Source organism: Stegostoma tigrinum, chromosome X, assembly GCF_030684315.1.
Source record: "Stegostoma tigrinum isolate sSteTig4 chromosome X, sSteTig4.hap1, whole genome shotgun sequence".
Classification (NCBI taxonomy): domain Eukaryota; kingdom Metazoa; phylum Chordata; class Chondrichthyes; order Orectolobiformes; family Stegostomatidae; genus Stegostoma; species Stegostoma tigrinum.
In genome coordinates this window covers 9,758,246-9,785,594 of record NC_081404.1, presented here as the reverse complement: position 1 = coordinate 9,785,594, position 27,349 = coordinate 9,758,246, and the positions used below count along the sequence as shown (strand labels likewise).

At 42.8% G+C, this 27,349-nt stretch overlaps 1 protein-coding gene across 2 annotated transcripts in view; it reads left to right on the top strand.

Annotated features, from left to right (window-relative positions):
- The first annotated feature begins 1,844 nt into the window (after window positions 1–1,844).
- The window catches only part of esyt1a (extended synaptotagmin-like protein 1a), a 132,202-nt gene continuing 106,697 nt past the window's right edge, over window positions 1,845–27,349 (top strand). For both annotated transcript variants that reach the window (XR_009443513.1, XM_048523350.1), the window contains exon 1: window positions 1,845–2,765. Coding sequence is in view for 1 of the 2 variants with exons in the window: in XM_048523350.1 (XP_048379307.1) it covers window positions 2,439–2,765 (327 nt within the window). In the remaining variant the exon portion in view is untranslated. The remainder of the gene's footprint in view (window positions 2,766–27,349) is intronic.

Genomic DNA, 27,349 nt, shown 5'->3' with positions numbered 1-27,349 from the left:
TTTGTAGTCTAGCCCTTTTGAAATGAATTCTAACATTACGTTTGCCTTGCTAAATGCCAACTGAATCTGCATGTTAACCTTAAGAGAAGCCTGAACTAGGACTCCTAAGTCCCTTTGTGCTTCAGATTTCCAAAGGTGTTCTTCAATTTAGAAAATAGACTATACCTCTTCTTTCTTCCAAAGTACGTAACCTCACACTTTCCCACGTATTCCATTGCCGCCACTTTTCCCATTCTCCTAGCCCATCCAAGTCCTCCTGCTACTCTGCCACTATGCTCCCGCATCCTCTGAACCATCACTATAAGTTTGGAACACCATATGAGAAGTTGTCAGACTTAGACTTCAGAAATTTCTATGGCATTATTAAATGAATCATAAAAATATTTGAGCAGAGCTTTTAAAACTGTCACAGGAACATAATTATTTACAATTCCAGTATGGCTTTTCCACTAAAGAATTAACTGAAATCTTGCAGGGTGATGATTAGTTTGAGTAATGATCAGTTAGTCACAAATCTTCCCAGTGAATAAACGGGCTGTTGTGTTTCCTACATAGTTAACTAACCGTGATTTAAAAGTACTACACTGGCTTTGAAAATCTCAGGTCATGAAAGGTGCTACATAAATGTATTTTTTAAACTTTTTCCTATAGCATCAAGAAATAGTATATTCTCCCATATATCACCGCTGATTAGATATCGATAAATACATATTACAGTGTGAAAAGCTTACTGTTATTGTTCCACGAATAGAAGGTTGGCAAGCGTCTGTTATGTGACAGTGTATAATACATCTTACGGTGATAGCTTGTGTCATTTAGATCCAACTAAGAACAATTTAGATTAGTTTTCAAACTTGACACCACATATCCAGGCTTTAAAAAAAATATTCCTGCTGCCGTGCTGCTCAGAATGTGCCATTTTTTTGTTTATAAAAACTGACACTGATACAATCAGCACTAAATTCCTTTGGGATATAGAACTATTAGAAACTCTCGTCGTGGTCGATAACTTTTGGGACCTTTAATGAAATGACCATTGCAGCTGCTGGTTCAGGGACTGGTGAGGTACGTAGTTGGAAAAGGTGGGGACGGGGAGAACGGGGAAGCGTCACTCAATTTGCTTGTACAACCCGACATTTTGCCGGATATAATAGAAACTGCAGATGCTGGAGAATCCAAGATAACACAGTGTGGAGCTGGATGAATACAGCAGGCCAAGCAGCATCTCAGGAGCACAAAAGCTGACGTTTCGGGCCTCGACCCTCGGGCTAGCCTTCCTGCTCCGAAGATGCTGCTTGGCCTGCTGTGTTCATCTAGCTCCTCACTTTGTTATTTTGACGGATTGCTCACTTTCACGTGAATATAGGAAAATACCTTCATTACGATAAATTTAGAAAACCATTTCTAAACTGATTCATGGTTCACAGCTCTCAGTCGTTATGCTGTTGACGAGTCTACGTGTACACCAATCTTAAAACCTTCATCATTCATAATAATTTCGGAATAAATCCTCCTGCCAACTGGCAACGGTAAAAACCAAAAGAAGGCTCACCGGAACCGAAATGTTAATTCTGATTTTTCTTCCTAGATGCTGCCAGACTTGCTGAGCTTTTCTAGCAACTTCTATCTTTGTTACTGACAAAGATGGTTAACGCTTGGCCTTTTGAAATATGCAGTATGATCTATAATAAGGTCAAAATTCACTTGAAACAAGCAGTTTCTCAGTTCCAGCCAGTGGAACTTTTTAAAACTAACATATGTTTAAGAACAAGATGGTACTTTTTTAAATATGCGAGACTGAACGGATGTGACGAAAGTTTTTTTTACAATCGGGCGAATGTGGAGGTTGGAGTGTTGTTCTGGCTCACTCCCTTAGGCGTGGATCTGGTCTTCGATTTGAGACAAAATTTTGACTTCAAAATCAAAATATAATAGTCAAGTCACCGCCCTGAACACACTTTGCGGATACAGTATGAGTTGAGTATTCTCCTGGACTCGGAGTTGAAAAAGCGTGGTTAGAAATTAATTTGAGATTTGTAAACATGTCCAAATTGTCTTTTTTGTTAAAAAAAAGGCACAGTCTCCGGAAAGAATTTCTTCAGGATGCAGGCGCGAACAACGCCCTCTAGGAAGCGGGTATAAGAGAAAGGGAGGTTGGGCTTGGTTTCAGTTCTTGCTGCGGACAGACGTGGGTTGAGTGTAACCGCGATTTCTTTTACACAAGTACGCATCTCTGACAACTAGTAAATCGTGTTGAGGTCGTACGATTCGTTGTTTTCCGGAACCTGGGCTGCTGCAGTTTGGGAGGAACCCCCGATGACTTGCCGTGCTCTTCACTAAAACTAGTCCACTTATTTGTTTTCAGTTTTTTTTGTTTGTCCTGTAATTTTTTTAAAAAAGCCTTCCTTTGTGCAAATTGAGCAAAAAGAAATCACCCCATGGATCGAAAGTACAGCGCTCGCGAGGGGGGAGCGCCAACCGCAACTGGCGGGACCCCTGATGAACCAGGCGCTCCAAGTCTGGCCGCCACCGAGATGATGACTTTGTTAACTCGCTTCGGCAAAACACTTCTGTGGCTCATGTTGATCTATCTAACCGGTTACTTCGGGCTGAGTGTGAGCTTTTTGGTTTTCGGACTGATGCTATGGATGGGCTGGAAAATGCGGAGAGAGAGCAAACAGAACAAACTGAGGGACGCCTTCTACCTTCTGGAAAACGAAGAAAACGTCACCAGAAAGAGGACAAACAAAAGCCTGCCAGCTTGGGTAAGGGGCGGACAGCGGGAAGTCTCGCTGTGCAGAAAGTGCAAGAATCTTTTTAGCTGCAAAGTTTTTGACTCTATGGGGAATCACAATCCCAGGCGGAAAATTTGAACGGGGAGAGATGCGCAGGGTCCTAGTGCTACCGCAATTAAGCCTTCCAGCGAAGGGTTTGTGATTTCCTACAAAGAGACCTGCAGGCGGAGGGAACTAAAACAAAATCACTAAAATGCGTGCCTCTTAGAAAAAAAATGTGAATAATTTTAAATGTGCTGCTATTTCTCCGAGTTATTTTTAACGTAGTGGTTCAGTTTGTTATATAAAAATACCCTTTCTTTATGAACGAGGATTTGGTATTTTGTGTCCGCGGCTAAGATTGTGAGTGGCCTATACACTTCAACAGGGTGAGGTCATTTTTTTTCACGTTACCTGACTTCCTTGGTAAAATGTTATTTGGAACTATAAACTGCCCCCATCCTCAATGATGAGGAAACTCAACGCATTAATGCCAACGATAAGTCTGACGTATTTGCATGATCCTTCAGCCAAAAGTGCTCAGTCGATGATCCATCTCATCCTCCTCCAGAGGTCCCCAGCATCATAGATGCCGGTCTTAATTCAGTGTAATTAAACGGCCCAAGGTACTGGATAGAGCAAAGAGTCTGTCTGGGCCCCGACAACATTATGGCAATCGTATTGAAGACTTATGCTCCAGAACTTGCCACTTCCTATCCAGTCTGTATAGCTACAGCGTTGGTATCTTATCCAGTGATGTGAAAAAATGCCCAAGTGTGTCTTGTATACAGAAAGCAGGACAAATCCAACCTGGCCAGTTGGCACCCTATCAGTCTACTCAGTCACCAGTAAATAAAATGATAGGAAGGGCTATCAAACAGAAGTTGCAAAGGGATAACTTGCTCAGTGACACTCAGTTTGGGATCCACCAGGGTGCACAGCCTTGGTTTTAACATGGACGAAAGAGCTGAACTGTAGAGATGTGATGAGAGTGACTGCCCTTAAAATCAAGGCCACACTTTTCAAGGTGCCACAGCGAAACTGATGACAGTGGGAATCAGATTAAACTTGCTGCTGGTTGGAGACAAAACTGGCACAAAGGATGATGATTATGGTTATTGAAGGTCAGTCATCTTAGCTCCAGGACATCTCTGCAGGAGTTCCTTATTATAGGTATTTCTAATAAACTTGTTCTGAATCATTAGGACACGCCTCTGGAATAGGTGGGACTTGAATTCAGGTCTTCTGGCCCAGAGGTAGAGTCATCACTGCTATGCCATAACAGCCCTAAAAATTAACTGGGACTTGAAGCTGGGCCATCCAGCCCAGAGATGGGGGCATTGCCACTGTGTCTCACAATTCCCTAGCTAAGTTCCTTAGTATAAAACAACCTCTAATCAATCTCTTCAGACATGTTATGACCCACATCTGGAACAAGTGGGACTTGAACTTGGGCCTCTGGCTCAGAGTTAGGGTTACTATTACTGTGTCACAAGAGCCCAAGTTCCTTGCAATAGTGTCCTTAGCCCAACCATCATAAATGACCTTCCCTTTTTCATAAGAAGTGGAGATGTTTGCTTGTGATTACATAATGTTTAGCATCATTTGCAACCCGTCAGATACTGAAGCAGTCTGTGTTCAAATGTAGCAAGATCTGGGCAATATCCAGGTTTGCGCTGATTAAGTGGCAAGTAACGATGCCTGACACTGTGTGGCAGGAAGACCATCTTCCCATGATGTTCAAATGCATTATTATTACTCAGTCTCCAGTACTGACATTCTGGGGAATTACTATTGATCAGAAACTGAACTGGACAGTCATATAAATACATTAGCAAAAAAGCAGGTAAAAGACTAGAAAATCACAGTGAGCGACTCCCTTTCTGTCTCCCCTGTGCTTGTCAGTCACTTACAAGTTGCACGTCAGGAGTGTGATGGAGTACTATCGACTTGCCTGGATGAGTGCAGCTGTAATGTTGAGAAACTTGACACCCTCCAGGACAAAGCATTTGCTTGATTGGAACTCCATCAATCGTTATCAGCGTTTACTGCCTTCCTGCTGATGCACATTGACAGCTGTGTTTTCCATTTACAAGGTTTCTTTGGTAGTTTCTTTCAAACCCACAGCCACTTTCATCTAGAAGGACAAGGGCAGCAGATACATGGGAACACCACCCCCTGCAAGTTCCCCTCCAAGCCACTCGTCATTCTGACTTGGAAATATATCACCGTTCCTTCATTGTCACCTGATCAAAATCTGGAACTCTCTCCCTAACAGCATTGAAGCTGTAACTACCCATGAAGTGTAGTCTTTCAAGAAGGCAGCTCACCATCGGTTTCTTGAGGGCAATTAGGGATGGGCAGTAAATATTGGTGTAGCTAGTGAGGTCCGTAATCCACAATCAAAAAAAATTAAGGTATTTCCTTCTTGATAATTTGCCTGATTAGACCTAGAAGAAATTCCTCATTGAAAGATTGTTATTTGACTGTGAAATGTATCTTTCCTTAATCTCTGGTACAGATGTGGCTCTGAAACAAAATACATTGTTAACATAGTTACACATTTTGATATAAATTTACAGTTGTGGACCTTGGCAACCTTGATCCTAGAGATCACAACCACTGTTCCGTTAAAGTAGAACTATGTATTAATCACTTGTATAGATGTTGAGGTAGTTGATCTCTTAGAGTGGAGGAGAGGTTGCAAGCAGTACATTTTCCCCCTATTCCTATTCCCTATTCCCCCCTCACTGTAGACATCATGTATACCAAACTTGACGTTTTAAATTAAAACATTGGTGCAGGACATACACTTTTGATTGAATACTTTTGGTCTCTGCAGGGTTTTATCTCACTGGATGGTGTTTGTGTCTTGAAACTCTCTAATTTACTGCATCATAAACAGATGGAATTTGTGTTCCCACACATGATTGCTCAAGGGAAGATATTACATAAAGGCACTTTGTTGCAAGGAGGGTCAGAGTCATACAAGCAAGGAAACAGGTCCAAATCATCTATGCCGACCAAGTTTCACAAACCAAACTAGCCCCATTTGCTTGCGCTTGGCCCACATCCCTCTAAACCTCTATTCATGTACCTGTACAAATATCTTTTAAATGTTGTAACTGTACATGCCTCTACCAATTCTTCTTGATGTTCATTCCACATACTGTGTGAAAAAGTTGTCCATCAGGACCCTTTTAAATCTTTCACCTCACACCTTAAAAATATGGCCCCTAGTTTTGAACTTCCCCACCCGAGGGAAAAGAATTTTGTAATTTACCTTATTTACGCCCCTCAAGTTTTTATCAACCTCTATAAGGTTCTATCAACCTGATAAAATGCCACCCTCCTACACTTCTGTGAAAAAAGTTCCAGCCTATTCAGCCTCTCCTTATGACTCAAACTCTCCTGTCCCAGCAACATCCTGGTAAATCTTTCCTGAACCCTGTCCAGCTGCTTAATATCTTGTTTCTAGCAGGGCAACCAGAACTGTACACAATACTCCAGAAGAGGCCTGACCAATGTCCTGTACAACCTCAATGTGACATCCCAATTCCTAAACTCAGTGGTCTGAGCAATGAAGGTAAGCATGCTAAATGCCTTCTTAACTACTCAGGCGACCTGCAACGCAACTTTCAAAGAACTATGTACCTTAACTTTTAGGTCTCTATCCAATGACACTACTCAGGGCCCTCCCATTAACTGCATAAGTCTTGCCCTTGTTCATTTTACCAAAATAACAATACCCTGTATTTATCCAAATTAAACTTCATCTGCCACTCCTCAGCCCATTGGCCCAATTGATCAAGATACCTTTATAATCTTACATAACCTTCTTCACTGTTGACTATAACCACCAGTTTTGATGTCGTTGCCAACTTACTAACCATCCCTTATAAATTCTCATTCAAATGATTTACATAAAAACAAACAACAGTGGACCCAGCACTGATCCCTGTGGAACACTACCAGTCACACGGCTCCAGTCTGAAAAACAACCCTTCACCACCACCTTCTGTCTCCTACCATCAAGCCAATTTTGTATCCAATTGACAAACTCTCTCTGAATCTCATGTGATCTAATTTTACTGATTCATCTACCATGTGGTACCTTGTCAAAGGCTTTACTATAGGCGATGTAGACAATGTCTATCGCTCTGCCCTCATCAATCTTTTTGATTACAACCTCAAAAACCTCAATCAAGTTAGTGAGACACGATTTCCCACGCACAAAGCCATCCTGACTATCCACAATCAGTCCTTGCCTCTCCAAATGCCTGTAGATGCAATCTGTCAGAATCCCCTCCAACAACTTGCCCACCGCTGATATCTGATTCACTAGTCTGTAGTTCCCAAGCTTCTCCTTACAGCCTTTCTTAAATAAAGACACAACATTAGCCACCCTCCAGTTCTCCGGTATCTCACCCATGTCTGTAGATGACACAAATATCTCAGCAAGGAGCCTAGCAATTTCTTTGCTAACTTCTCACAATGTTGTGGGATAGACTTGATCAGGTCCTGGGGATTTATTTACCATTGTTTTTTAAGACCTCCAACACTATCTCTTCTGTAATGTGGACTGTTTGCAAGACATCATGTTTATTTCCATAGTATCCATGTCTTTCTCCACTGTAAATACTAAATTATTTATTTAGTATCTTGGGAATATTGAGAGTTTCCCCCTGCCCTCTGCTAACTCCTTCAGGATGCCTGGCTCCAAAATATACCCCTTGCATATTCCCAAGAGACTGAGAAGCAGCTTACCTGTCTGACATTTTGACTGGATGTGTGGCTAAGGAAGATACAAATTCTCTGTCAAGGCCCCAACAGTCTTACTCCTTGCCTCTCTTGGTAATCTGGGATATATCCTATCTTATCTACCTTAATGTTTTTCAAAACACCCAACACCACCACCACCTTAATATTAAAATGCCCTAGAATATCAATATACCCCTCCTTAGTCTTACCATTATCCATGCACTTCTTGGTGAACACCGTTGCAACCACTTCCTCCAGCTCCACACAAAAATTCTTTCCTTTGTCCTCGAGTGGATTCACCCTTTTCTGAGCTCTTCTCTTGCATCTAACATACATATAAAATACCTTGGAATTCTCCTTAATTCTGCTTGCCAAGGACATTTCATGGTCCCCATTAGCCCTCCTAAATCCTTGCTCAAGTTCTTTACTGTGTCTTTTATATTCCTTGTATTAATTCAGTTTCCTAAACCTTACATGTGCTTTTTTTTTCTTTTTGACTAAACCTTTCAATATCTCTTATCACTCAGGGTTCCCAACTCTTGCCATCCTTCTCTTTCATCCTCACAGGAATGTGCTGGTCCTAAACTCTGATCAATTGGCCTTTAAAGACTCCCACATATCAGATGTGGATTTACCCTCAAACAGCCAACCTCAGTCTAATTTCTCCAGTTATTGCCTTAATACTGTTGTAATTAGCCTTCACCCAATTTAGCACTTTCACCCAAGGACCAGTCTTATTCTATCCATGAGTATCTTAAAACTTACAGAATTATAGTCATTGAACCCAAGATGCTGCCCCACTGAAAATTTGATCACCTGGCTGGGCTCATTGCCCAATGCCAGGTCTGGTATGGCCTCTTGTCTAGTTGTACTATCTCCATATTTGTTTCAAGAAGCCCTCCTGGATGTATCTAACACATCTACCCCTTCTAAGCCTTGGCATTAAGTGAGTCCCAGTCAGTACTGGGGAAATTAAAATCACGCATTACAATAACCCTGTTGTTTTTACATCTTTCCACAATCTGCCCACATATCTGTTCTTCTGTCTCCCACTGGATATTGGGAGGCCTATCCTATAACCCCATCACGGTGGTTGAACCTTTCTTATTCCTAAGTTCTACCCATATGGTCTCGCAGGATGAGCTCTCCAAGATGTTCTCCCGAAGTGCAGCTGTGACATTCCCCTTAATCAGCAAGGCAACTTCCCCAACCCTTTTAGATCCCTCACTATTCTACCTGAACCCTGCAACAGGGTTGGACACACTCCAGCCCGAAAAATTGCATTAAAATAAATACACCCCAGCCAGTCCTGCCGTGTTCATTAATCCGGCTCTACCTGTTCTTCCTATTAGACTTTCTGTGCTTAACCTCTGTCTTCTCAATCATTCCACGTGTTGACCGACTGCTCTGGTTTCCACCCTATGTCACACTAGTTTAAACACTCCTGAGTGGCACTAGCAAACCTCTTTGCCAGGATATTGGTGTCCCACCAGTTTAACTGCAACCTGTCCTTCTTGCACAAGTCCCACCTTCCCTGGAAGAGTCCCAAATAATCCAGATATACAAAGCCCTCTGTCCTTCGCCAGCTGTCTAGCCATGCATTCAGTTGTATTATTTTCCAACTTCTGGCCTCACTAGCACATAGTACACACCATTTCACAGTTATTGAAGCAAATTGAAGGGCATGTTGAACACAAATGAAATACTGTAGGGACTTGGCAATTACCAAGTTAAAATAGTCCTGTGGAAGGTGTGCTATAAAATCAATTGCTCCTTACCAAAATGTAGGCTGTGAGGAAACAATTCAGTGGGATTCTGAAATACTAGTACTTGGTTATGGAAAATCTTCTGGTCAATGTATAAACAGTATTGTTTGGAAACAAAGCCAGCATCTTTTGGTGCCTAGGATTGAACAGACGTTGATCAGTATTTTCAATGAACACACTTCTTGGTAGACATGATGTGAAGGTGCTAGTGTTGGACTGGGGTGGACAAAGTCAGAAATCACACAACACCGGGTTATAGTCCAACAGGTTTTCAAATAAGCCTTGTGGACTATAACCTGGTGTTGTGTGATTTCTGACCTTCTTGATAGTGGGTGATGTTAATGGACTTGGAGCTTTGATTGGAGCATTTACCTGATGTAAAATAAGTGTTTCTTTTAAAATAAATTTCAAATAACGGATATAATTGAGGAAATATTTGTGTTTTGTGAACATAATGTTCACTGAGCTGATGCATGCTGTTGCTTGGGGAGAAAAGCACTTCATTGTGGCATCCAGTATTAGCATCAGGTTCTGTCAGGTCAGATACAAAGTGAAGTTCATTAATAACAGGTTCTAATATCATTTACACGCTTGCACTGTGGGATAAATTTTCTCCTTTAACGATAAAATGGGAAATAACTATATTTTACAATAAATTCCCAGAACATGTGTTGTGAGAATGCAATTTGTTAATTTTAAGTAAAAACAGACTTGCTCCTATTTTTAATCCAGAGGAATTTCACCCCTGTTTCCTCTAATATATATTCTTCACTGTAACAGACCTACATTTCTTTGGGTCTGAATTATCATGTGTTTTGGCTTTCTCATTAGCAATTAATTTTATTTTCTTTCCTCCCCAAACATTGACTGGTAAGTGTTGTAATCCTGACACCAGAAGGTACCGAAGGTTGGCTTGGGAATAACTGCAGCAACTCCACAAGTAATCTTCACATCAAATGACTACAATGGGGAATGTAATAAAATAGGGATCAAACCATGCCCCAACACAGTGGTAATGCCTGTTATCATACACTAGTTCACTTCATGTAATTTCTGCCTTCTAACCAGTCTTCAAGAAGTTTCCCCTTATCCATTGAGAGCTATCAAGTGCATTAGCATGATTGTTACTTCCTTATTTTAAGTGAGGCTATCCCTCTCTTTGCTGCTGTTTGAACAACAACATTTAAAGAAAATCTATTTTCAAGCTTGTTAACACAGAGGAGCTTACCCTTTTTGACAACAACATCCAAACTGTATTTTATGACTGGCTTTGATTTTTATCCTTTTTTAAAGATTTTTTAATGTCCAGCTTCTATTCACCCAGTTTCACTCATGCTCTTCCCCAGTGCACGTACCCAAAACATTTTCATCAAAACACATCCTAAGTTGCTTTGTAACCGAAGAGCATTTTGTGATCTTTGCTCATTGAATTGGTGACTGGAGTAAAACAGAAGTGGCTGACAACCTCGGCCAGTATTGTACATACATGCCCACCTCTCTCTGACCTTCTGAGCTCCTTGTAAACATGATTAATGTACTTCAGAGAGTTAATCTGGCCTTTCACCTACCTTTTCAAACTGCTTCACCCAATTTAAGAAATCTGACACTTTCTCTGTTTATTGTTTATTCGGTATACTGATTTTGTTATGTATCTTATCGACAATGAATAGTGAAATTACCATTCACTGATAATGGCTGGTTACTGCAGGAAAGTGTACTTTTTCCAAATGTTGAAATAGTAGAATGAGAGAAACATAATATTGGAGAAAAACTTAAATTCCAATTAAAAGTTATCTGGAGTTTTAAAAACCCTTTTCAAGACTTATTGCTAAAACTGAATCAACTTTTCAGTTGTAATTTTTATTTGTATAATCTATATTATTAGATTTATAGAGAGGTATTGAGTAATATTTGAACAATGTTAATTTTGAATATGTTTTTATACAGCCCTTCATCCACTGGGTCTCATCTGTTCCCCATCCTTTAGCGCACCTCTCCTTTCTACCAAGACAGTGCACAGCAATTGATGCGTAATGCAGTCGAAATGTTCAGTTAGTTTGAGAGGCTCTAGGTGGGGTCAGCTGCCAACAGGTGAAGATTTGTTTTACTTTACACAGGAGCAATATATATATATATATATAATTGAAAATGGTTGTGAGAGCTGCCTTTAAATTAGTTTTCACCCAATTGTTGTAGTCTGAAGTAATATTTCATTATTTACATGACATTAACTTTGGCAAGACTACCATCAAAGCATTGATACATGTACGTATATTTGTAAATACAAAAAAAATCAGACGACTACTTTACTGAAGCAATGAAAGATCTTGTCACAGTGTATTTTGTAAAGCTCTATATTCTATATCCTCTGCAGATGAATCTGATTATTTTCAATGTGATGAGATTTGTTTTACTTTTAATCTCATGTATGAATGTTTTCCAGCATCTTTGTTAATTCATTCTGCAACAGGTTTGTGTCTTTAATGGATTGAGGGGAGGAGTTGTGGACGGTGTACAGGTTGGATTTTGTGGAGATGCCTTGGTCCTAACCACCATTTGTTCCCTATTTTAAGAAAGGCTCCTGAAAATACATGATGTGATAACGTACACAGATTCAATACCAGTCTTTAACAACAGCAAACCTGACACCTTCTCGAAGAGGGTGGGAAAAAAAGTAATATCAAGAAAAGAGTGGGACTAACTGCATTGCTTTTCTAAAGATTTAGTGTCAACCTGTTAGGCTCAATTGTCTCCTTCTGTGTTGCTTTATGCTATGATTTTGTATTTGAGGAACACTGGAGAGATTCTTGTCTAATGTTGGATTCTATGATTCAGACTTGTAACTGTGAGTAGTTAAATCAACATTGGAAGCAGATATGATTTTAAGTGTTGCACACTGAATCGAGGGCCAAAGGGCCTGTTCTGTGCTGTATTGTTCTATGTTCTATGAATCTACATCTGAAAGTGGAGTGCTCTGTAGGATTAGAATGCAGACCTTGGAGGTCAAAAGGCAGAGTCTGCGCATACTGTGTTCCATAGTTCTTTATAATGGTAATTTTCTAAGTATTGTAGCAATGAGACTTTGAGTAACCATAGTGTTTTAAACAGAGATACAGTGACTGGGAAGTCTGAGATGGATTTGTCTAATTTGTAAAAGTCTGGTGAGATCAGAAGAAGGCAGATAATTCTTCAATGATGAGGATAAACTAACTATGTCCAACTTGTTAATCAAAAGTCAAAGAGCAAGGCTCCTGGAAATGCTATTCTGTCAACAAATGTAGCGTCAAACTTATAATCCCACAATTGGAGTAAATGTTGAAATTGAATGGACTGTAGAAGCATGCCATGAGACTTGAGGATTGCTTATTGTCCTGTATACATGCGAGAGATTTGTCAAGTTCCAACCATAGTGACAAACTTTCTTATGACTGAAAGTCATTTGTCTGATGGTTCTGGAATGGAATAATTTTGACAGCTTTAGAAGACATTTTGTCCAAGAGTCAGTTTAGTTTCCACACTAACCGCAGCACCACTGATACTATCTTCGCACTTGATAGAACAGAATATCTTTTATTGTCATATGTACTCAAGTACGGAAGTACAGGAGCACAGTGAAAAGTTTACGGTATTGCCCCACATAGTGCCATCTTAGGTACAAAGTACTTAGGTACAAATCTTAGATACAAAATAGAGAATTAAAGAGAGAAAAGGAAAAAAAAGCTACATTACCTTACAGTTATTCATAGTATAAGATAAAAAAATAAGAAATGAAGTTAAAAAGATAAGCTTTACAGTCTTTTTAGAAAGGGCCTGCAGTAGCTGAGCACAGGAGCCTTCCACATGTGGCCTGACTGGGCTTGCAAGTCACTGACAACCCGCACTGGTCCCCAGTCTAACAGCCACCCCTACATCGCTGGGCCTCCGGCCGGCTGGCTGTCCCTGCATTGTCTGAGTGCAAGAGAATGCTACTGTTTAGAATCAAGGTTTGTTAACCATATTTATTGACCAAAAATACATATCCAATGCTATGAACAGGCAAGCATCATGGAATACTCTGGTAAATCTCAGATGGACTGCCAAGTGTTTCAACATTGCCAATGTGTATCATGATATCAAATACTTTCCAAATGAGCAGTGGACTGAAACAAGGTGGTTGTGAAAGTTTTGAGCTGCCATTTTGCGGAATGCACCACAGCTTGTTGATGATAATCGTGCATCTGCACCAGCTTCAGAGCAAGTAGGATTTTGTTCTAACTGATCTGTTAGCAAGAGCGAGGATCAGTGGAGACTTCTGTCTGCTGATGGCTGTTCTTTGTTAGCTCAGTCGGAACATGACTTCCAATTTCTTGCAGAAAACTTAAATAGCAGCTAGGAATGTACCTTCTGTCCCATCAGCTTTGCTTTCAACCTTGACAAAGTTGGGGATGATATTTCACCTGGCAAGGCCAAAGCCAAAAACAGATTACCAATTCACCTGTCTTGGCAGTGTTGCTGCAACTGGCATCATAACAATGGGTATGTGAGCTGCACTATAACGATATTTGATGCATTTGAAGACAGAGTGTTTGAACATTTGAAAAGTGTTCCATGAAGCTGTTGATGGAAATCAAGATTTGCCAAATTATGGTTCTTGCCACTCTTCTGTCTAGCTGAGAGATATGGACTGTCTGCAGATGTCAGCTGAAGAATTCAAAAGTATTAACCAAGACTATTACTTTGTGACTTGATTGCACAAAACATGTAAGTTCTCAAATGGCAAATATAAGCAGCATGGACCTTACGATGATCGAGGCACAGATTCAATGGTTGGACTTTGTTGACCAAATGAATACTAATTTGCCAAAGTGATTAATAGCATATACAGCTGATGGTCAATTAAAGCAATCCTTATGTTCTTCAGAAAAGCCTGGGAAGTAGTAGCCATAGGCTGGTTGGTGCAATCAAGTCCTAGTTGGTATAGCTGACATCAAGATGATGAATGATATGAAAAGTTTAAATCAAAAGAGCAATTGCAGCACCTGGCATGGAGCATCGATGACTTTATCTTGGTGAAATTCCCTCTAAGCCATTCAATGCAGCATAAATCAAAGCTTAAAACCACAGCTTTTTGAACATTGTTACAGTGTCAGCATTCCTTTGATAACTCTCTTTTGAACAGTATCAATTTCCATCACAGTCAATTGAACAGTCATCAAATACATTTAGCTTTGAATATAACAACTTGTTCGTTTAGATCAAAACTGCCTCAGGCAGATTTTACTGAGATTTAGAAACGTAGTGCCATGGGGATTCTAGTGAACTTAAACCCCACAGTACAGTTGCAGTGGTTTCTTTTTGTTTTGCAGGATAGTACATCCTTGAGACCTGTCTCAGTTATTGTTGTAAATTTGTTAGTAAACAATATGAACACTTCTAAAAAGTCACGCCTTGTGATATTCAGTATAGAATGGGTTGTGCTACTGAAATATTAGGAAGTAACAGTCTGAGCTAATTGTTCAACAAAAGGCTCAGCAAAATAAAAGTTAGCATTTAGCCACAACAGTACATTAGACTAAGCATGTGACTGGACTGGAATGTGCAGTCTGCTCCAGTTTAGTCTTCTGGTATTTTGTAGAAACGTTTTTGGTGCAAATGTATCCTAGAGTTGTTACTCGCAAGTCTGATACAATGTAGTTTTTCACAGTATTGCAGTTGTTGACTGGCTTGCCGAGCTGGTAAGTTTGTTCGCAAATGTTTTGTCACCATGCTAGGTAACATCATCAGTGCACCTCCTGTGAAGCGTCAGTGTTCTGTCCCACTTGCTATTTATGTATCTCGGTTTGCTGGGATGGGTGGCATCAGTTCTAGATTTGTTTCTTAGCGGCAGGTTTATGGGGTCCAGAGTGACATGTTTGTTAATAGTGTTCTAGTTTGAATGCCAGGCCTCCAGGAATTCTTGTGTGTATCTTTGGTTTGCTTGTCCTGGGATGGCTACGTTGTCGCAGTTGAATTGGTGTCCCTCTTTGTCCATGTATGTTGAAATGAGTGACAATTGTTTATATGTCTTGACTCCCCAACTACACTCACCTTTACTGGCTCTAATCCCGCCTCTTCGACCTGTCTGTCTCCTCTCACCCTATCTTCTCCTTTATCCATCTTCTGTCTGCCTCCCCCGTCTCCCTATTTATTTCAGAATCCCCTTCCCCTCCCCCATTTCTGAAGAAGGGTCCTGACCCGAAACGTCAAGCTTTCCTGCACCTCTGATGCTGCCTGGCCTGCTGTGTTCATCCAGCTTCACACCGTGTTATCTCAAATCCCTACCAACCTCAGGGATGCTGCCATTGCCACCGTCTTCGAGAAAGGGGACAAGGCGGACTGTGGGAACTACCGAGGAATTTCCCTACTCTCCGTCACTGGGAAGATCATCGCCTGAATCCTCCAAGGCATCTTCTCCCAGCGCGAGAGGATCCTTCCTGAAAGCTAGTGTTGCTTCCACCCAAACCATTGAACTATGGGGCTGATTTTCACTGCTCGGCAACTCAAAGAGAAGTTCCAGGAACAACACCGACCTCTCTACATGCCCTTCATTGATCTGACCAAGGCTTCTGACTTAATCGGAAAGTATTATAGCAGGCCTGTGAAATGCCAACTGAGAAGTGAAATTCATCAACATCCCCCATTCCCTACACAAGAGGTTGACGATGGTCCTTGCTTGTGGTAAATATGGCAGAATCCTGAGGTCAAAACAGACGTCAAGTACAAATGTATCATCACCCCCCCGCCTTTTCTCCATCTTTATTACCACCATTCTCGATCTTGTCAAGAACAAGCTTCCCAGTAGTGTGGACATTGTCTACAAGAATGATGGAAAACTTTTCAGCCTTAACCAGTTGCAGCCAAGAAGAAAATAACACCAACCTCACTTGTGGAACTTCAACATGTAGATGCCAATGTCATTTCTGCTGTCTCGGGAGAGTCTTCGAGCCTTGCCTAATGCCTTTGTGGAAGCATGCTGAGGAAATGGCCTCAACCTCAAAATGACTCAAATCTTACCAGCCTGTTCTAGTTCAAGCTCTAATCAATTCTTCCATTAAGACCAACAGAGCAATCTTCCCAAATATGAAACATTTCCCTTACCTTGGAAGCTACCTGTCATCTAAGGCTGACATCAGTGCAGAGATTCAACATTGCATCCAATCTGTAAGCACCACTGTCAGATGCCTAAGGTTGCGAGTCTTTGATGACTGTGACGTCCATGCTAAAAACAAAATCTTTACGTTTAACACAATCATCTTTCTGACTCTTCTATGTGGCTCTGAAACTTGGACTACATATAAATGCCCCTTCAAGGCCCTTGAGATGTCCCATCAACGCTGTTTGAGAAGGTTTCTCCACATCCGCTGGGAGGACAGGGATACTAACATCAGTGGACCTTGCAGCAGCCAATAGTACCAGTATCGAAACCATGATCATCTGAAACCAAAACTGCTGGGCCGCCATGTGCGTAGAATGCCTGACCTCTGATTACCCAAGCAAATCTCCTTCACCCATCTCAAGGAAAACACTTTAACGAGAGGAGTACAAAGGAAGCATTTCAAAGATTCCCTGAGGGCATCTATCCAGAACTGCAACCTAAATGTCGACGCATGGGAGACCCTTGTTGAGAAGAAACCAACTTGAAGGAAGCTCCTTGTATGAAAAGACACAATTCTTCAAGAGCACCTGTTGGCAAGAGGAAGTATAGGAAAGGGAGCGGAGAAAGGAATGCCAGTGATTTTAAGGCCAAAGACCAATTCCACTGCCTGGAAACACCTGCCAAATGTATGGTGGGAAATATGGCTCTAGGAGTGGGCTCATCAGCTCATGAGGACCCACAGAACCCATGGCCAGTGACAGAATTTCCGAGGTGGACAATCGTGAACATTAATGAGTGACTTCTGCTGTCAACAAGATGAGTGCAATGGATTTGATGTGGTTTACTTGGACTCCAGTAAGGGGTTTGATAAGGTCCCATATGGGAGACAAATAGCGAAAGTAAAAACTCATGGAATCGAAAGAAATTTGGCTAATGGTATCCAGAATTGGATGAGTGGCAGGAAGCAGAGGATTATGGCTGAGTGGTATTTTTGTGACGGGGAAGCCTGTGTCTAGTGGGGTCCCACAGGAGCTGTTTGTAGTTTGTGTAAATGATTTCATCTTGAATGTAGGAGGGATGATCAGTAAGTTCACAAATGATACCAAATATTGATGGGGAGGTAAATAGTGAGGAAGATGGCCTTAGATTACAGGACTAATCAGTGGCAAATGGAATTCAATCCACATAAGTGTGAGATGATGCCCTTGACAGGACGAACAAGGCTAGGGAATACATGATGAATGGTAGAACCCTGGGAAGCACGAGGATTGGAGGGACCTTGGTGTGCAGGAACACTAGTTCTCTTAAGGTAGCAGGACAGGTAGATAAAGTGGTTAAGGAAGCATATGGGCCACGTTGTCGGAGTTGCACTCATCCAAGCAAGTGGGGAGTATTCCATCACACTTCTGATTTGTGCCTTGCAGATGGTGGCCAGGCTTTGGGTGTCACTGTTAGAAATGCAGATTCCTTTAAGAGTAAACCAGCACACCTCCAGTGTTGGTTGCGAGTAGGTGACATTCATTGGAAGCTGGCACATGGCTTAGCATTTCATTTTACTGCTGGGCAGTGGGGTCCCCAGCGCAGAGTTCTGTATGTGGGAGTCCGCCCAATTTCCATCGGGCACCTGGGATGAAGGGTGTTGCATGTACCAGTCCTTTGTAATCGCAGATTGTGGTGTTTCATGGACATGCAGGCCCAACTATTTACTGTGTAGTGCTGTGTAGTGTGTGGACCATGTGTATGTTGGTTGTGGGGAGGATGCACCCCTTTTCGCTTCCTGAAGAACCAGCTATTATTCTTTTGGTTGCACTTCCATCCCAAGCTCCTGATCTTTGGGCACTCAATGAGGAGGAAGAAGGGCAGATCAGAGGCCCTCCTTGTGGCCTGGTTAAAGTAGCCATCAACAAGTCCAGGCATGGGCTGTGGAAGGGGTCATAGTTCGCTACCTGCCCTGACTCTGGCTACGTCTGTGCCAGAGAGTCCTGAGAGAGAGCATGTGTGGTCCATCAATACCCTTGATGCCTTTCGAAAGAAGTGGCACTTTGGGAGCTGGAGTGCATTATTTCCCTCTCCAATACCATTTTGATTTAGTTTCCTCTGTAGTTTTTCCCTTTTTGTCTACTATTATTGTAGCAATACCCCTGATGTGCAGTGCATGTAATTTAATTAATTGAGTGATTTGGTGGTAGGTGTTTTAAAACAAAGAATAAGAGCTGGGTCTTTGAGTTGAGCCTGCTCCCAGATGGAGTGTCTTGGCAATGTATTTTTTCCACCAGGTACACGGCCTGAATCATGATATGCATGGAGCTCTTATTTATAGATTCGATATGGTGGTGGGGAGTTTGTGGCATGGGATGGTGGTAATGGTCTTCCGGCCTCTCTCGAAGCACTGTCTGCCTTTTAACATGACCTCATCTATGTCTGGAATATGGTCAACTCATGTTGCAATTTCCTGCCGTCAGGTTTAGCAGCTATCATCTTAGATTTGTCCTGCTTTTTAAATACAGGACATATCTGGGTAGTTTTCTGCATTGTCAGGGACTGCCAGTGTTGTACTGTACTGGAAGAGTTTGGCTAGGGGAGTAGCCAGTTCAGGAGCACAAGTCTTCAGCCCTATTGCTGGAAAGTTGTCAGGGCCCATAGCCATTGCGATATCCAGTGTCTCCAACTGCTTCTTGTTATCATATGGAGTGAATCAAATTGGCTGAAGATGGTACCTGTGATACTGGGGACCACTGGAGGAGGCCGAGATGGATCATCCACTCAGCACTTATGGCTGAAGACTGCTGCAAAAGCTTCAGTCTTATCTTTTGCACTCATGTATTGAACTCTTCCGTCATTGATGGAGGTATTTGTGGAGCTTCCTCCTCCAGTGAGTTGTTTAATTGTCCATTACCATTCACAACTGAATGTGGCAGGACTGCAGAGCTTAGATCTGATCAGGTGGTTTTGGGATTGCTTAGCTTTGTGTATCACTTGTTGTTTTCGCTGTTTGGTGGCTTCACCAGGTTGACATCTCATTTCTAGGTATGCCTAGTGATGCTCCTGGCGTGCTGTCCTTCACTCTCCATTGAACCAGGGTTGATCCCCTGGCTTGCTAGTAATGGTTGAGTCAGGGGTATGCCAGGCCATGAGGTTACAGTTTGTGTTGGTGTATGATTCTGTTGCAACTGATGGCCCACAGCACCTCATAGATGCCCATTCTTGAGTTGCTAGATCTGTTCAGTTAGCATGGCAATAGTGACATACAACACAATAGAAGGTACCCTCATTTTGAGGGCATGTCTTTGTCTCTAAAAGGACTGTCATGAGCGTATGCATCTGCAGCTGGCAGATGAGTAAGGTTGAGATCAAGTATGTTTTTTCCTTTATTGGTTTCCACACCATCATAAGCAGATCCAGTCCAGCAGCAATGTCCTTTATGAATCTGACCAGCTCGATCAGCAGTGGAGCTGTGGGGAGTTTTCTTGCCCATTTTAATGGGATTTTAAGGGGTATGTAATCAATGTTGAGATCTCCCAAGTAAACTCCTTCCTGGCTGGCTACCACTTTGCTGCCACCTCTTTTGAGTCTGTCCTATGAGTAGAACAGGACATATCCAGTTGACTATAATTTACACACTCGATTTTAGATTTAAATTGCAGATTGTATTGAATTCAAATTTTATCATCTGCCATGATATGAGTTGAATCTGTGTCTCCAGAACATTACCCTGGGGTTCTGGATTTCAAATCCAGTGGCATTACCACTAAGCCACTTACTGCTCTCTATGTAATTGTAGATACGTGTTCTTAAATAAAAACAGAAATTCTTAGAGAAACTCAGCAGGTCTGGCAGCATGTGTGGAGAGAGAATACCAAGAATAGAATCCCTAAAGTGTGAAACAGGCCATTTAGCCCAACAAATCCACACCAACCCTCCAAACAACATGTCTTCTAGACCCATTCCCTACCGTTTTCCTTTAACCCTGCATTTCCCATGGCTAATGCTCCTAATCTACACGTCCCTGAACACTATGGACAATGTAGCATGGCCAAGCCACCTATCCTGTACATCTTTGGACTGTGGGAGGAAACTGGAGCACCTGGAGGAAACCAACACAGACACGGGGAGAATGTGCAAACTCCACACAGACAGTTTCCTGAGGCTGGAATTGAACCCAGGTCCCTGGCGCTGTGAGGCTGCAGTGCTAACCACTAAACATTTCTAGTTTATTACGATTGTCAGCTGAGTTTCTCCAGAACTTTGTTTTTAATTCATATCTCCAGCATCTGCAGAACTTTGCTTTTGTTTTCGTGTTCCCGCAAAGGTTCTGACAGCCTCACTGCAATAAGTCTGTGCACAGACATGAAAAAAACAAACCAGTTCTGTTGAGTTGTTGCTCAGACAACAAGGTTTTGTTTTTAGCATTGAGGTTTGAAATTGTTCAGAATTGTAGGTGTGGTCTGTGAAAACAGACTAGAACACAGGAAAGTAATCTACCTCATTAAAATTTACAATGAGTGTCTCTTTGTTCACTGTTTATTTACTGCTGTTTCTGAGAGTTGTCTTCCAGTTTTGAGTAATGGGGCAAAATAGGAGACAGGCACTTACAAAAACAGTTGCATGATACATGCTGCCTTTCTGGGGTGGGGAGAGAAGAGCGACACAGATTTCTCTCTCCAACAGAAAATTCTAATTTCTTTTCCTTGTTACTGCCAGGGATATTGAGATTTACTGTACAGCATTAACCATGCCCCAGATGATATCATTGACCTCTAGAATTTGAGTATGGGAGTTGGTTGGTGTGTAACACTTGATCCCAGACTGACCACCGACAAGAGATAATGGGAACTGCAGATGCTGGAGAATTCCAAGATAATAAAATGTGAGGCTGGATGAACACAGCAGGCCAAGCAGCATCTCAGGAGCACAAAAGCTGACGTTTCGGGCCTAGACCCTTCATCAGAGAGGGGGATGGGGAGAGGGAGCTGGAATAAATAGGGAGAGAGGGGGAGGCGGACCGAAGATGGAGAGTAAAGAAGATAGGTGGAGAGAGTATAGGTGGGGAGGTAGGGAGGGGATAGGTCAGTCCAGGGAAGACGGACAGGTCAAGGAGGTGGGATGAGGTTAGTAGGTAGCTGGGGGTGCGGCTTGGTGTGGGAGGAAGGGATGGGTGAGAGGAAGAACCGGTTAGGGAGGCAGAGACAGGTTGGACTGGTTTTGGGATGCAGTGGGTGGGGGGGAAGAGCTGGGCTGGTTGTGTGGTGCAGTGGGGGGAGGGGACGAACTAGGCTGGTTTAGGGATGCAGTAGGGGAAGGGGAGATTTTGAAACTGGTGAAGTCCACATTGATACCATTGGGCTGCAGGGTTCCCAGGCGGAATATGAGTTGCTGTTCCTGCAACCTTCGGGTGGCATCATTGTGGCAGTGCAGGAGGCCCATGATGGACATGTCATCAAGAGAATGGGAGGGGGAGTGGAAATGGTTTGCGACTGGGAGGTGCAGTTGTTTGTTGCGAACTGAGCGGAGGTGTTCTGCAAAGCGGTCTCCAAGCCTCCGCTTGGTTTCCCCAATGTAGAGGAAGCCGCACCGGGTACAATGGATGCAGTATACCACATTGGCAGATGTGCAGGTGAACCTCTGCTTAATGTGGAATGTCATCTTGGGGCCTGGGATAGGGGTGAGGGAGGAGGTGTGGGGGCAAGTGTAGCATTTCCTGTGGTTGCAGGGGAAGGTGCCGGGTGTGGTGGGGTTGGAGGGCAGTGTGGAGCGAACAAGGGAGTCACGGAGAGAGTGGTCTCTCCGGAAAGCAGACAGGGGAGGGGATGGGATGGAAAAATGTCTTGGGTGGTGGGGTCGGATTGTAAATGGCGGAAGTGTCGGAGGATGATGCGTTGTATCCGGAGGTTGGTAGGGTGGTGTGTGAGAATGAGGGGGATCCTCTTAGGGCGGTTGTGGCGGGGGCGGGGTGTGAGGGATGTGTTGCGGGAAATACGGGAGACGCGGTCAAGGGCGTTCTCGATCACTGTGGGGGGAAAGTTGCGGTCCTTAAAGAACTTGGACATCTGGGATGTGCGGGAGTGGAATGTCTTATCGTGGGAGCAGATGCGGCGGAGGCGGAGGAATTGGGAATAGGGGATGGAATTTTTGCAGGAGGGTGGGTGGGAGGAGGTGTATTCTAGGTAGCTGTGTGAGTCGGTGGGCTTGAAATGGACATCAGTTACAAGCTGGTTGCCTGAGATGGAGACTGAGAGGTCCAGGAAGGTGAGGGATGTGCTGGAGATGGCCCAGGTGAACTGAAGGTTGGGGTGGAAGGTGTTGGTGAAGTGGATGAACTGTTCGAGCTCCTCTGGGGAGCAAGAGGCGGCGCCGATACAGTCATCAATGTACCGGAGGAAGAGGTGGGGTTTGGGGCCTGTGTAGGTGCGGAAGAGGGACTGTTCCACGTAACCTACAAAGAGGCAGGCATAGCTGGGGCCCATGCGGGTGCCCATGGCCACCCCCTTAGTCTGTAGGAAGTGGGAGGAGTCAAAAGAGAAGTTGTTGAGTGTGAGGACGAGTTCAGCTAGGCGGATGAGAGTGTCGGTGGAGGGGGACTGGTCGGGCCTGCGGGACAGGAAGAAGCGGAGGGCCTTGAGGCCATCTCCATGCGGAATGCAGATGTACAGGGACTGGACGTCCATGGTGAATATGAGGTGTTGGGGGCCAGGGAATTGGAAGTCCTGGAGGAGGTGGAGGGCGTGGGTGGTGTCACGGACGTAGGTGGGGAGTTCCTGGACCAAAGGGGAGAAAATGGAGTCCAGATAGGTGGAGATGAGTTCGGTGGGGCAGGAACAGGCTGAGACAATGGGTTGACCAGGGCAGGCAGGTTTGTGGATTTTGGGAAGGAGATAGAAACGGGCCGTGTGGGGTTGGGGAACAATGAGGTTGGAGGCTGTGGGTGGGAGGTCCCCTGAGGTGATGAGGTCGTGAATGGTGTTGACCACCGACAAATCTGGTTCGCTTAGGGAAAATAAGAATTCATTATGGAAGTGCACTGAGGAAACAACAAATTATGTCTCCTAGTCATTGCATTAACTGGTGGATGACCAGAAATATGAGGAGAGGGCAGGATAAGTGGGGCATTATGCAGGATATCATCAACGCTTTCTTCTGGCTTGTACTGTTCTGGGTTTATTTGTGTGGGATCAGCTTTGGTGAAGCTGCATCCATGTTGGAGAATTGACTGCACTATACCTGAAACCCTTTTGAGAAATGAGAAATCAAAACTCCAGTGTCTTATTCCTATTGTTTATCTGAAAGTTATCTTCTCAATTAATGGTGTTTTAACGTATTTCATTGCAAGTTTGGGAAAACGGCAAATATGTCTGCCTCTCTTTCATCCTTTCAACTTTACATTGTTAGATTGAGCTTGTTTCCTAATGGGGAACACACTCAATGCATGTTGTCAGCTCAAAGTCCTCTTCCCAGATGCCACCCAGGTTTGAGGGGTTGAAGCTTACAATTGCATTGCTGGGTGTCCAGAAGAAAGGGGCAGAACCTTAAAATGTGAAAAAGGCCATTCAGGGATGATCATAGAATCATAGATGTCAGGCAACATTCCTTCATACAAAAGGTAGTGGGAATCTGCAACTCCCTCTCTCAAAAAGATAATGCTGGAGGAGAGCATCAGTTGAAAATTTCAAAATTGAACTTGATCACTTGTTGTTGGATGAGGGTATTTGAACCAAGGTGTATAAATGGAGTTGAGATACAAATCAACCATAATTCTGTTGAATGGCTGAATAGACTTGAGGGGCTGAATGGTCTCTTTCCATTTCTTATTGTTTTAATAATCTTGCTGCACCGAGATCCTGGCTATTGACAGGTCGGAACATTATCGGTATGACAGGTCGGCACAACATCGAGGGCCGAAGGGCCTGTACTTTGCTGTAATGTTCTATGTTCTATGTTCTACTGCAATATCTCATGGATCCGACCAAGGAGCAGGCTGTCTTGGATCTGGTCATGGATAATGAGGCAGGTTTAATATATGCTGAGAGTAAAAGGTACTAGTGATCAGAGCATGATAGAATTTAAGTTCAAGAGTGAGCAACATGGGTTGAAAACAACTGTGTCCAACTTAAATAAAGGGAATTACAATGAAATGAGAATAGAGTTAGCAAAAGTGAACCGGGTGGTAGCCAAAAGACAGTAAGCAAGCAGTTGCAATCATTAGGGGATGTAATTCATGACTCTCCACAAAAATGCATCCCAGTTAGGAGGGAAAATTCTAAAGAGATGGATAAGCCAGCCATGGCTAACCAAGGAATTTAAAGAGAGTATTAAGTTGAAAGAAAATCATATAAAAGGAAGCCACAGTCAGTGATAGCCCGAAGACTGGCATAAATTCAGAATACACTGAAGGAGGACTAAAAAGATAATAAAAGACAGAAAATAAACTACAAGGGCAGACTGGTGAGGAATATAAAAACTGACAATAAGAGCTTATCCACATATATAAAATTAAAGAGATGTTGAAGTGATCATAGACCCCTTAGAAAATGAATTTGTCAAGACAGTTTATGGGGAACAAGAAAGTGGTAGAGGAGTTAAATAGATATTTTGCATCAACCTTTACGTTTGAGCATCCATTAATACCAAAGAATAAAGGGGGGGCACGAAGGAATGAACTATTATCACCATCATTAAAGAAGCAGTATTAGATAAACTAATGGTGCTAAAGGATGATAAGTCGCTGGCCCTGATGGTGAGCATCCTAGGATGCTAAAAGAGGTAGCTATACAGACAGTGGATGCATTGGTTGTAATTTTCTAATTATCTTTAGATTCTGGAGAAGTACCAGAGGATTGGAGAACTGCCAATGTAATACCCTTATTCAAAAATAGAGGGAGGCAAAAAGCAGATAACTATAGGCTGGTTATCCATGTAATAGCCAAGTTGGATTGTGAGATTTAACTGGATTACTTGAGGGGTCTTATTTTTATTACTACATGTAATCAAGTTTAAATCATTGTCTTAGTACTTGATTGTCTGTGAGAGTTCCTAATAAGTAGCCACATTAAAGGTTAACTTGTGTTTTACCCACAACATGTATAAGACTTTTGAAGTTATCCACGATCAAAGCACTGGCACATGATCAACTATGTCATCATTTGATCCAGAGACCTAAAGGATGACCTATTTACCAAAGCGATGACCAACGCATATGACTGCTGGGGATAACACCGGTTCATTTGATCCTCAATGTCCATTAAAACCACCAGAGGCAGCTGAAGATGAAGAAACAGTTCAGAAAAAAGCCCATCATTAAGCAGTTTCAAGAGCCAAGAAGGCTGGCATGCTTCCAACAATGCCTTCACTGAAACCTCCAAAAAAATTCATTTTAATGGCGTAGAGGAGATCTGGAAAGAACTGAAGACAGCCATCGTCTCAAGCTGTGAAGAAAGCATTGGCTATAAGACCAGGAAACTCCAAAACTGCTTTAATGAGAATGACCGCATTGTCTAAGACCTCATTGATAGGATGAGGAAAGCTGTCTGTGTCTGAAAGGGTGACATGACCCAGTGAAACAAAGAGGGAAACTCATCAAACAGTAAAGACAGCGATACAGAGAAGAATTAGGGGAAATCAAGAACCAATAGTGGACTGAGAAAGCTAAGGAGCTGCAGCTCATTGCTGACAAACATGACACCGGGGTTTTTTTGGTGCCACCAAGGCAATTGAAGGAACCAGCACCTTTGGCTTCAAATCAGTGTGTAGTAAAGACAGAACCCTTTTGAAAGACAGAGTAAACATCGGCCTCTGATGAAGAGAACACTTCAACAAACTCCTAAAATGTGATACAACTCGAGATGGGGGATTTCTTCAAGCACGTCCTCACCTCTCCATCAAAGATGATCTTGGACTCACACCTAGTGTGTCTGAAGTGGAAGTCTCTATTAGATACATGAAAAATGGAAAAAGAAGAAATCCCTACCAACCTCAGGGATGCTGCCATTGCCACCGTCTTCGAGAAAGGGGACAAGGCGGACTGTGGGAACTACCGAGGAATTTCCCTACTCTCCATCACTGGGAAGATCATCGCCTGAATCCTCCAAGGCATCTTCTCCCAGCCCGAGAGGATCCTTCCTGAAAGCTAGTGTTGCTTCCACCCAAACCATTGAACTATGGAGCTGATTTTCACTGCTCGGCAACTCAAAGAAAAGTTCCAGGAACAACACCGACCTCTCTACATGCCCTTCATTGATCTGACCAAGGCTTCTGACTTAATCGGGAAGTATTATAGCAGGCCTGTGAAATGCCAACTGAGAAGTGAAATTCATCAACATCCCCCATTCCCTACACAAGAGGTTGACGATGGTCCTTGCTTGTGGTAAATATGGCAGAATCCTGAGGTCAAAACAGACGTCAAGTACAAATGTATCATCACCCCCATCCTTTTCTCCATCATGTCAAGAACAAGCTTCCCAGTAGTGTGGACATTGTCTACAGCGTGTGGGGTAAACCATTTTGGACTAAGATGAGGAGAAATGTCATCATCCAGAGAGTGGTGAGCCTGTGGAACTCACTGCCACGGAAAGTGGTTGAGGTAAAAGCATTCAATGCTTTCATGAAGAAGGTATATACATATTGGGCTAAAGAGATCGTATCTTGATGTTATCAGCCAGTTTAGCTTCAGCCAAGTCATCGACCTAGATTGTATTGTAGGGACATTTTCATTCCGCCTATGTATATTTTCAGTAAATGTGAATGTTTGTTTATGCTGCAGTCTGTTACAAAAATTGTACTGACAGAACCCAGCAGCTCAGAGCTGATTTGATTTACATAGATCACAAAGATCAGTGAGAATTCAGATAAGAAAAGATAAACTCATTGCAACCCCAGATCACCAGGGGTTACAGGATTCTCTAAAGAAGGGTCCCGACCCAAAACGTCAACTTTCCTGCTCC